Below are 12500 nucleotides of genomic sequence, written 5' to 3'. Positions count from 1 at the left end.
AGGGTTGTTGAAATAGCCGAATCGTCGTGAATAACATTAACGAACTCGCATTTCATCTTTGTGCCTGAGCATTTTGATAACTATCGATTTCTACACTCAAACTCTTCCAGTTACGTCATCAACTCGTCCTTGTAGAGTTTATTTCATTCTGTACGAGGTGAACTGACACGAAGAGATATTCGAGGAAGATATTACGGTTCACTGTCAAAAAAAAGACGCAGCACAGAAGCACGTTATTGTTGTTGTTGTTGGTCCTCAAGTATCTTCAGTGAGTTTTAAAGGTTCGCTCGATCCTGAAGGACGTTTCATTACGTATATGGAACTCAAAAACCCTTGAAGGTTCAGTGACGAGCCGAGAAAAAACGTACAAATACAGGACGTCTCCTGTGAATACAGACGTCAAAGTTGTCCTCTTCTACCCTCGGAACCTCGGCGTTCAGACTCTACAGACATCCGAGTGCTATTTACATTCTCCAACAGAGCTGGAGGATGTTTATAGTCCGATTAGGTCTGGATGGTGGACGTGGCCTGAATCAATACATCTCAGGGAGCAATAAAATGCAAATGTGAATTAAAAGTGGGCTTTAAATCTGTCCTGAGTGACTCAATACTGAACACACTCGCTCTAATTCAGCTTTACTGCTGACCGTCTCCTGTTTATATCCGACTTCCCAGAACTTTATACGTTATACAGTACGTCACACGGGAGCATCGTGTCTGATCTCCGTCTAATCCGTCAAACATCCTGCCGTGTTTGAACACCATTATACTGAGAAATTACCCTGAAATCCAAAGCACCATCACACACAACATGTCATCTTGGGTCTTGTGGTGAAAATCTGGGGTTCTTTGGATAATTAAGTCAAAAAGGCAAAGCGGAAATGGAACATTTCATTGGAAAAGAGCAAGCATTGAATGAATACTGTAGGTGTTACAGCTAAACATGTTAAAGCAAACTCTGCTAAAGAGTAAAGAGTAAAGAGTAAAGAGTAAGTAAATCGTTTGTAAACTCCTCTATCAAGTGAATCTAACCTAGCAAAGAAACCACGAGAAAAACAAACAATACCTTTACAGCATTTAGCAGACGCCCTTATCCAGAGTGACTTACATTTTATCTCATTTTATACAACTGAGCAATTGAGGGTTAAGGGCCTTGCTCAGGGGCCCAGCAGTGGCAGCTTGGTGGACCTGGGATTGAACTCACAACCTTCCAATTGGTAGTCCAACAGATTAACAACTAGGCTACTACATCCCTTTAAATGTTCAGGACTTCGTTAACAGAATTTTTACTGTTTCTTTGAGCTTAACTGATCTGGTTAGCGAGAGCTAAACTAGCAACCGAAAGCTAAACTAATAAATAAATGATCTGCTAGCTAAACCGAAAGAGTGAATGCTAAGACTGCAAGCAAATGAAGGCTAATCGTGTTATTAAGCTATTAGCTATTAGCTATAGCTATTAAGTTAAAGCTATTAACTCATCAACTATAAATGAATGACTGAAAGTAGATACATGAAAAAAAATGAATGAATGAAAGATGAAAAATTTCCAACTATCGAAATGATCTAACAATTTAAAATGGCTGATATTCGAAGCATTAAAAACAAACATATTTTTGAAAACATATAATTACGTTTATGGACAGTGTTGGAAAAACAAAAAGAAATGCACAAACACAAGGAGCATCTGCTGCTTATTTCAGCTCAAGAACACCAGAGAGTCCAGAGAAAGTTGCCAAGACAAGAGAAAGGGATAATAATTATAATTATAATGTATGGCCTCATTTATGCTATTCATTCATTCATCTTCTACCGCTTATCTGAACTACCTCGGGTCACGGGGAGCCTGTGCCTATCTAAGGCGTCATCGGGCATCAAGCCAGGATACACCCTGGATGGAGTGCCAACCCATCACAGGGCACACACACACTCTCATTCACTCACACAATCACACACTACGGACAATTTTCCAGAGATGCCAATCAACCTACCATGCATGTCTTTGGACCGGGGGAGGAAACCGGAGTACCCGGAGGAAACCCCCGAGGCACGGGGAGAACATGCAAACTCCACACACACAAGGTGGAGGCGGGAATCGAACCCCCAACCCTGGAGGTGTGAGGCGAACGTGCTAACCACTAAGCCACCGTGACCCCCCCATTTATGCTATTAAAGATAAATAAATAATTAAACAGACATTTGGACTTCTCCTTATCCAGAACTGTCGAAATCAAGTGTGTGTGTGTGTGTGTGTGTGTGTGTGTGTGTGTGTGTAGCTACAGTAATTTTATCATGATCACCACTGCAAGATCCACGACACACCACAGCAGTGTGTCCAGGAAACAAGACCCAGAAAAATGTATCATCTATCATCTGTGTGTATATGTGTGTGTGTGTGTGTGTGTGTGTGTGTGTGTGTGTGTGTGTGTGTGTGTGTGTATTTGTGTGTGTGTGCCTGTATTTAGCCCTTTTGAGGTCCACATGTGCTCATAATTGTCCCCACAAAAAATATAAAAAGACATTATTATCATATTTATTGCTAGAACTGCAAAATAAAAGAGCCAAAATATTTGTAGTGTTAATTAGCTACAAGAATCATTACGGATGTTAAGGGAAGGTCCTCATAAAGATCGAATGAAAACTGTGTGTGTGTGTGTGTGTGTGTGTGTGTGTGTGTGTGTGTTGAACATCACCTCTTGATGCTGCCATGCTGTTCTGAAGAATCTGCTCCACTCGCACTGCCATGTTCGACACGTTTTGGGCGATGGCCTGAATTCTCTCTACCAGTCCTGCTGGCTGAATCCTGACACACACACACACACACACACACACACAAACACACACACACACATAGAGCTATCAAGATTAAAACTATTAAAAACACATTTGCATTTGATTTTCCTCACATGGAGCATTTTATCAGTATCATGTGAAAACACAGCCGATAGAAACGTTGACGTCGGTGTCTTTCTCACTGTCTCTGTGGCGTTACGTTGTCCATAAAGCAAACTTTATCGTACGTGATAGCTAGCCTGTGCTTAGCGGCTGTGTTCCCTGGTTGCCTAGCAACAGTGCTCTCACAGCTTCCACTAGTTGGCAAGCGGTGCGAGATTCGTGTCGTGTTTTTGCCTTTCCATGTCGAAAGCACCAATTTTATGAGTTCCATTCGAATGCACTATATGATCATCTCTGTCTTCCTCTCCCTCTGCGTCTCTCTGAATCTATCGGGAAGTGTTAACAGGCACTAGATGCTCTAATTGCGAGGCACTTGGATGGAGCGTGAAATAGAAAAATCCTGAAGCCCGTCAATACTATTTAGTCTCAGAGCTGAGAGCGTTTCCCTACACATTACGGCTCGTGGAGATACAGCGCTGAGGGAACAGAGTTGGGTCGTTAAAAGCAGGAGGTACAACACTAACACACACAAACACACACACACACACACACAAACACACACACACACACCAAAGGGGCCCATTGAATGCAGTGTGCGTGAAAGGGTAAAAGAGGTAATATACAGGGAGCAGATGAGAACAGACTAAATGTAGCAGCAGTTACATCAACAACAGCTGAACACTTGATCTTTTCAATTTAATGCCATAAATATTCAAAATGTAAAACCAGGAAGAACAATAATGAAAACAGACACAGTAACTTAACCCACTGATTATTTCATTCATTTTGGCACAATGCAATATGATAATGTGTCTCTTCAATTGGATGGAAAAATACAGAAGCCACGCCTCCTTTACTGGGCCTGACAGGTAGAGAAGTCACACCTCCTTCAATGGGACTGAAAGGCAGAGAAGCCACGCCTCCTTTACTGGGACTAAAAGGCAGAGAAACCACGCCTATTTAAATGGGACTGACACAGCCACTGGCCACGCCTCCTTCACTGGGACTGAAAGGTAGAGAAGCCACGCCTCCTTTACTGGGACTAAAAGGTAGAGAAGCCACACCTCCTTTACTGGGATTAAAAGGTAGAAAAGCCACACCTCCTTCACTGGAACTAAAAGGTAGAGAAGCCACGCCTCCTTCACTGGAACTAAAAGGTAGAGAAGCCACACCTCCTTCACTGGGACTAAAAGGTAGAGAAGCCACACCTCCTTCACTGGGACTAAAAGGTAGAGAAGCCACACCTCCTTCACTGGGACTAAAAGGTAGAGAAGCCACGCCTCCTTCACTGGGACTAAAAGGTAGAGAAGCCACGCCTCCTTCACTAGCATACACCAAAAGTCACACCTCCATCCCTGGGATAGACAGAGAGGCCACGCCTCCTTCTCTGAGATTTGACTGAAAGTCAAATAGAAGAAATCTGGAGGGTAAAGTGATTAAGGGGCGGAGTTAGAGCTTGGATTCATTTACACAGCATCCAATAAAGAGCATCTTTCTCATTAGCATTCCTTCTGCTCAGCACCGTGTGCTCGCTCTTACAGCCAGGAGATTATCAGATACATGCAGGTTGTGATTGATCACCCTGAGAGGACGATATGCTGACTTCAGACTTTACAGGGACAGGAATTCAGTCTGGAAACCACGTAACATTTTATTATTTAATTATTATTATAATAAACTCACTGCTTTATATCTTACTTTCATTTCTGCCTGGATGTAAAGTACAGAAATCTCAGAAGCCTGAGAAGAAGCATCAGCTCAATACTTTATCATGTTATAAACATTCATAAGGAACATGAGGAGGAACATGAGGAGGAACATGAGGAGGAACATGAGGAAGACCATGAGGAGGACCATGAGGAGGAACATGAGGAAGACCATGAGGAGGACCATGAGGAGGAACATGAGGAGGAACATGAGGAAGACCATGAGGAGGACCATGAGGAGGAACATAAGGAGGAACATGAGGAAGACCATGAGGAGGACCATGAGGAGGAACATAAGGAGGAACATGAGGAAGACCATGAGGAGGACCATGAGGAGGACCATGAGGAGGAACATGAGGAGGAACATGAGGTCACATCATGAATTCGTTCATAACGTCTGCATTAACAGACATCGTCTCAGATTTGAGAACTTTTACAACTTTAATTATTTTCCAACTTTTAAAAGTTTTTAGGAACTTAAATTAAAATTTACTAAAGTGCATCAAGCTTTAAATCCATTGTTTGATCATTTAATCTAAACAACATGCTAATCATGCTAATCATGCTAATCACTCAGGATGTGTGACTGCTAGGATAGATGCCATTCATGCTAAGTAGTTTTGGCTAGTTTTCATGCACGATTAGCGCTCCCTCGCTGCTCTTTAAGGGGACGTGGTAATAGCGAGGTCCATTACAGGATTTAAAATGGAATCATGCAGCACTTTTACAACTCGCATAATCTTTTATAATGCACATAACCACCTGTTTAACAGCACAGACATAAAATTCATCCCTTGTCTCCTTTTCCACTACTTAGCAACGTTCTGCCTCACCGAGCCAACGTGTTCACGTTCGCTGTCATACACGTTCACATATAGTATAGACGTTACGCTAATCGTTCGCATGTTGCGTTTGTTTGCACCGTTTCTTAGAGTTTAGCTGCAGAATTACGTACCAACACTTGTACTGTTATTTAAAGAGCTCTGTGCAGCATAGAGCAAAATTAGTTTAGCATCAGCAGCGTTTTTTGATTAGGTGTGAAATGAGCTGCACAAAAAATGCTAATTTCTCATCAGCCTTTTCTTAGATACACACACAACATTAGCTAATAAATATGAAGCTGAATGACTAAATCAGGACTAAATTAGTATATATACAGTGTGTGTGTGTGTGTGTGGTGTGTGGTGTGTGTTAGGGTGAGGTGGGGGGGGAGTGTTCAGACCCAGGGTTAGCTTTGCTAGCAGTGACTGATTGACCCGAGAGGAAGAGAAGCTGACTTCAGACATTCTTAAAGACGCAGAGTGAACGCTCGGCTCTCGCTGAAATCGACAAAGCTGTTACAGAAATTATTGAAGTGTTTAGAGCGAGATGGAGAAGTCCGACCACAGCCAAGCCTCGATCTGCTTCTCTATCTCCCTCTCTCTCACACACACACATATACACACACACACACACACACACACACAAAAGGCTCAATTGATTATAGATAATGAGCTGTAAGTCAGAGAAAAGGTTACGGGTGAAGAACAATGTCCTTTGCACCACGGCGCTGTTGAATTCCTCACCCTGATCGGTCTGAACTTGTCTGATCTCTCTGTCTGATGTCATTCTCTATAACAGCGGCCGGGACAGAAGCGCAGCCGCAAATCGCACATTACGATACGTTGTTGTTGCTATGTTAACAGCTCGTCGCAGGTCTCAGGGACTTTGCGATTGCTCGACATTAGCAGGTTTAAAATGGGAAAGGTCAGTCCAGTGTCAACACTTTCGCATTTTCATTTAACTTTCACATTTTTAATTCCTTTCACATTGTTCTTCTATTAATCGAAGCACATAAAAAAAAATTGTTGTCAGTAAATTGTTGCTATTTTTTTATAAAAGGACAACTTCACGGAGGTGAGAGTAACTCTGCTCCATCACACAATCCAACCAATCAAACGCAACATCCGAGTCGTATCCTTTCGGCTCCTTAACGTCGTCACCGGCGATCTGGAGCGCGAGTGCGAAAGTCTGCCTCTGTAATAGATTCGGTTCTTCAATAGAAATAAGGTTAAAGCCTCACATCATAACCTACAGAACCCTTTTAGCAAAAAGCGCCGAGGCGTGAAACTCCTCTTAACGTCTGATCGTTAATGAAGCAGTTAACTGTCACTCGTCACTGCCTGATAATTCAGTGGCTAAGAGTCAGTGCGCTACATCGACACCCGGATACAACCTAGTTATCTATCTATCTATCTATCTATCTATCTATCTATCTATCTATCTATCTATGTATCTATCTGTTTATCTAGGGAGGTAAAAATACAAAGGCTCCTGTTGTGCATTCACATTAACTTCCATCTCACTGCTTTGCTCCAAGTTTCCAGACTTTTTTCAGCTATGTGCATGTACATTAACATCAGCTGCTCACATGTGCAGAAAGGTTTTACATCTATAACGAGGTAAAAAAAAAAATTGAGTGAGGGAGGACGAACAGTACCAAAGGCAAAGTCACTCGTTTGCTGTTTTTTATGCTAATTTGGACGTCGCTGCTTGCACACAAACCTAACCTCAGATTTACAGAATGTTGTAAATGCTGTTAATGTAATGCGAAATATTTTGACTAAATGGTTCTTTTATTTTTATGTAGAATTTGGGGAGGGGTTAACGATATGGAAGAACAGGTACAAAAACTGAAGTGTTATGTCACACCTCACTGAGAGAGAGAGAGAGAGAGAGAGAGAGAGAGAGAGAGAGAGAGAGAGAGAGAAAGAAAGGGAGGACAAAGTAAAAAAGTGGTGGTAGAGAGAATCAGAAAGGGTATGCTACTGAAGAATCTCTCTCTCTCTCTCTCTCTCTCTCTCTCTCTCTCTCTTTCTCTCTTGGTTCCTCCTCTCTTATCTCTCTTATCTCTCTCCACTCTATAAACACGTGGTCTGTTATCCTACACCTGCCCTGAGGGCGAATCATCTGGAACATCAGAGCCCACTGCAGCGTAACACAAACAGCGTGTCGGCTCAGATGATCATCACGATTCCTGCATGTCTCTCTCTCTCTATCTCCCCCCTCTCTTTTTCTCTCTCTCTCCCTCTCTCTCTCTCCCTCTCTCTCTCTCCCTCTCTCTCTCTCCCTCTCTCTCTCTCTCTCTCTCTCTCTCTCTCTCTCCCTCTCCCTTTTCTCACCTGCTGAGCTCACATATTAACCACATCTGAAGCCATTAGGAGCTTTATTCACAGAGATTATAAAATATGTCTTTATCTTTTTAATACTGCTTAGAAATTCTGTTTATTACTGTTCATCACAGGTTATTACTGTTAATAACAACTTACTTTTATTAGTATTAGTATTTCTATTAGTACCAGTGTTTGAATATTACCTTTAAATACTGCTAATTTACTGGTGTATTGTTTATTACACTTTAATATTGTTTATTACTGTTTATTTGCTGTTTATTACTCTTTCATACTGTTATTAATGTTTATTACTGTTTATTACACTTTAATACTGGTATTATTGTTTATTACTGTTTAATTAATGTTTATTAATGTTTATTACTGTTTAATTAATGTTTATTAATGTTTATTACTATTTATTACTCTTTAATGCAGTTATTACTGTTTAATGATGTGTATTAATGTTTATTGCTCTTTAATACTGTTATTAATTAAGTTTATTAATGTTTATTTCTGTGTAATTTTGAGTTTACTGACTATTTGGTTTAACTTCCATGTAAACATCCTACAGTTTAGTTTGAGATCAGGACTGAAGCAAAAACAATACAGCATTAAAATAAATGCGGCACTAACAAGACAAAAACTTCCTTACTTTTTGTTTTAAACATCACAGCTTCCTTGAGACAAATCTGTTTTTTGATTTCTTTATTATTCTTTTTATTATTTATTAAAAAATTACACCCGGACATCGTTGAGCGATTCTATATTTCCGAGATCTCGCAGCTCCACGAAGCGGACAGGTTTATTTTTGAAGGTTAGAGCATTACGGTGGTAATAAGACTGCGTGGAAGTTTCACATGTTCCCTGATTCTCTGCTCCATCGCTCTTCCACTTTTCACCTTTCTCTTTTGTTCCATCAATTTCTCCTCCTGATGAATTCTCTTTATCGCTGCAGGACTGAGTGATCACACAGCCTGAGATTGACCGTGTTGCCGTTAGCACAGTGTGAAACTGACTGACACCAATGTGAAATGAGAAAACAGCCAAAAGTGGAAATTAGCAAATCAACCGCTTTGTGTCATATTCAGCAGCTGTAGAGAAAAAAAAACCAGATTATATCACCGGGGAGGGAAATATTATCTGAGGCGAAAATACTCGCTCATGTGCCAGACTATCAGGATTCCTAAGCTTAATTATATTACAGCTAAGAAGCAGAACGGAGAGTCGGGTCCAAACGTCTGAAGGACTCTTTAGTGTCTTACTCCGATGTGATCATTAGATCCTCGAGAAACGAGCGATTCGTAAAGGAAGCTGGATTAAAAAGGCTTTAAAACGTTACAGAGAAAAATAAATATCATTAAAAGTTTAAAAGATTAAAACAAGACAGATTTAACTGTGAGCTTTAGGGGTAATTTGCTGTGAGGGGTATCTACAGCTGTGGGTGTGTTTAGTGATGTGTTGTTGTTTTTTTTTTTAAATTTGGGGTATTTCTGAATTCTGAGGTTGGGACAATTTGCAATTAAGGGGGGTATTTAACATCGGAGGGTTTTGTAGATGTCAGGGTTTCACAGTTGAGGGGTATTAGGTTTGTTTTTTAATATATATTTATTTATTTAATTGTTTTTTAGTTGAGGTGGCATTTGGCTATGTTGTGTTTTTGTATTTTTTTTTCAGTTGCCCTCTCAAGTGCTAAAGGTTAAGTGGGTGAAAAGGGTATTTTTGTTGGAGGGGTATTTAGATAAATATAAGTGTATTTCTGTTCCAGGGGGTATTTAGCTTTGAGTGTCATTGTGCTTAGGAGGGTGTTTATAGTGTAGAGCTTCAATATTCACATGCTGATTAAAAAAATCAAATACATCAAATATGTATTAAGGCTGTGATGCAATAACCTGTAATAAGCTTTAATGTACAGTAATAAGCTGTAATAACCCTTAATGTATGGTAATAACCTTTAATAACATTTTATAACCTGGTAAAGGCATGCAGTAACTTGTAATAATCTGTAATAAGCTTTAATGTACAGTATTAACCTGTAATAACCCTTAATGTATGGTAATAACCTGTAATAACATTTTATAACCTGAAAAAGGCATGCAATAACTTTTAATAAACTGTAATAAGCTTCAATGTACAGTAATAACTTGTATTAAGCTTTAATGTACAGTACATTAATAACCTGTAATAACCCTTAATGTACAGTATTAGCCTGTAATAACACTTTATAACTTGAAATAAATATGTAATAACCTGTAACAACCTGTTATAATTCTTAAGAAACTGAAATAAACCTGTAATACCTCTTAGATGTAAGAAAATGTAATATTGTGTAAGAACTTAATTCTGAGTGAGGATAAAAGTTTCATTTTCAACTTTTTCAACATCAACTTACCTGCTGATGACCGAGCTGAGCTCCTCCAGACGCCGTGAGTCGTTAGCGTTCTCCAGCCTCGACAGAGCCTCCATCCTCTTCATGATGACCTCCAACATGTCACTGATTTTCCTCAGGACACCTCGAGACTCCACGCCTCCAAACACTACACACACACACACACACAGTGTTGTGTTGAATTTTATGTCATTTATTTGATTGAATTGAAAAACCTGTTCATTCCTAATGTCACCACACACACGTACCCATTAACGCTGCACTGAACGTTGAGTTTGTTCAGGCGCTTTTCCCACTTATCTATTATTTGTTTAACACACACGCTGAAAAAGGTCAGTCTGCCTGTGTTCTGTACGTTCAGTGAAGCGCTAATGTGTGTGTTTCACTCCCATAATGCGCTGTGTTTTGTAGCCTTGGCTTAATTACCTCCCTCTGCGCTCATTAAAGCTTCTGTAAGTGAGCTGAAATAAAACTGATTTATACGTCGCTCCCTAATTAAGATCTGAAATTACATAATGGTCAGATCAGAGTTTACTCGCATACAAGCTGACTGCAGGCTCCACAAACCTGCCAGGGGTTTGTGCTAAATATTGAGCAGAAACGAGAGCAAGAAGGAGTTTTCCAGACGTTCCACAAGATTAGACGTGATTATAAAAGGATAATAAGTATGTTGTGTCATTCCCCAATTTAATAAATAAAGTACTGCTGTGGTGTTAGAGGAATAAAACACTTTGGGATGAGCGGCTACAGGAAATTAATTAACACATAACTCCGCTTCATCACAACAATGGTTTTTATATGGTGTTTTATTTGGTTTATTTTATTTGGTGTGTGTAACATTGTTTGTTGGTGTGTGTTAATGTGTGTTAGTGGTGTGGGTGTTGGTGGTGTGTGTTGGTGGTGTCTGTTGGTGTTGTGTGTTGGTGGTGTGTGTGTTGGTTTTATGTGTTGGTGGTGTCTGTTGGTGTTGTGTGTTGGTGTTGTGTGTTGGTTTTGTGTGTTGGTGGTGTGTGTTGGTATTGTGTGTTGGTGTTGGTTTTGTGTGTTTGTGGTGTGTGTGTTGGTTTTGTGTGTTGGTATTGTGTGTTGGTGTTGGTTTTGTGTGTTGGGTGTGTTTCTGTTGGTTTTGTGCGTTGGTTTTGTGTGTTGGATTTGTGTGTTGGTATTGTGTGTTGATGGTGTGTGTGTTGGTTTTGTGTGTTGGTGTTGTGTGTTGTTGTTGTGTTGGTGTTGTGTGTTGGTGTTGTGTGTTGTAGCCGCTGGATGTTCAGCTTTAACCTTTACGCTGTAATAGAGTGCAGAGCGACTCGGCTCATGAGATGGAGGAGAACAAATGATGTTGACGTTCTCGTCTCTCGGCAAGACGGAGCCAATTACACGAATCCACGGAGAGGCCGAGGTGATGTTATTGCATTCACCTGCTAAATTAAAGAGGGCCGAGAGAGAGAGAGAGAGAGAGAGAGAGAGAGAGAGAGAGAGAGAGAGAGAGAGAGAGAGAGAGAGAGAGAGAAGGAATAAAACATGGATTGTGTGTGTTGGTGGTGTGTGTTAGTGGTGAGATGAAAAAGAGATGGAGAAAGAACAACGGAGGAAGAGTAAATAAGTGAATAAGTGGATGAGTGAATGAGAGAATGAGTGGATGAGTGGATTAGTGGATGAGTGGATGGGTGGATAAGCAGTGTTAAACCGGGACAGAGAGCAAGACTGAAGAGTAAGATGGAGAAACATATAGGAAGAAAAATAGAAAGAGTGATGAATGAAATGGGATGAAGAGAAAGAGAAGGGGAGACAGGGAACAGATGGAGCAAGAAATTAGAAGAAAATGAGTGAAAAGGTGTGAAAGGAAAAAAGAAAGAAAAGCATAAATAAGGAATGGAGAGAGAGAGAGGGAGAGAGCGAGAGAGAAAGAGAGCGAGAGAGAGAGAGAGAGAGAGAGAGAGAGAGAGAGAGAGAGAGATTTATATTTCTTACCTTAATTCAACTTCTATCCTTCTCCAGAGAAGTTATGAAGGTCATCATTTCATCACTCCATCTCTACCCCTCCCTCTCTCTCTCTCTCTCTCTCTCTCTCTCTCTCTCAGTATCTCAGTGGTCTTTAAGTGGTGGATTGCACTTGAATCGGCTCACACTGAGTCTTTATTAAATATTACTCTGTGTGTGTGTGTGTGTGTGTGTGTGTGTGTGTGTGTGTGTGTGTGTGTGTGTGTGTGTGTGTGTGTGTGAGTGTGTGTGTGAGAGTGTGTGTGAGAGTGTGTGTGTGTGTGTGTGAGAGTGTGTGTGTGTGTGTGAGTGTGTGTGTGAGTGTGTGTGTGAGTGTGTGTGTGTGAGTGTGAGTGTGAGTGTGTTTGAGTGTGTGTGTGTGTG

The 12500-nt window shown here is 40.6% G+C and overlaps 1 protein-coding gene across 1 annotated transcript in view; it reads right to left on the bottom strand.

The window, feature by feature from the left end:
* LOC132845014 (alpha-1,6-mannosylglycoprotein 6-beta-N-acetylglucosaminyltransferase B-like) overlaps positions 1-12500 on the bottom strand; it is an 83831-nt gene that overhangs the window by 41693 nt on the left and 29638 nt on the right. Inside the window, exons 3-4 of the mRNA XM_060868986.1 lie at positions 10140-10284; positions 2691-2800 (exon numbers count right to left, since the gene is read on the bottom strand). Of these exons, the coding sequence (XP_060724969.1) occupies positions 2691-2800; positions 10140-10284 (255 nt within the window). The remainder of the gene's footprint in view (positions 1-2690; positions 2801-10139; positions 10285-12500) is intronic.

Source organism: Tachysurus vachellii, chromosome 4, assembly GCF_030014155.1.
Source record: "Tachysurus vachellii isolate PV-2020 chromosome 4, HZAU_Pvac_v1, whole genome shotgun sequence".
Taxonomy (NCBI): Eukaryota; Metazoa; Chordata; class Actinopteri; order Siluriformes; family Bagridae; genus Tachysurus; species Tachysurus vachellii.
The sequence above is the reverse complement of the archived record's forward strand: the minus strand, read 5'-3'. Positions and strand labels throughout refer to the sequence as shown.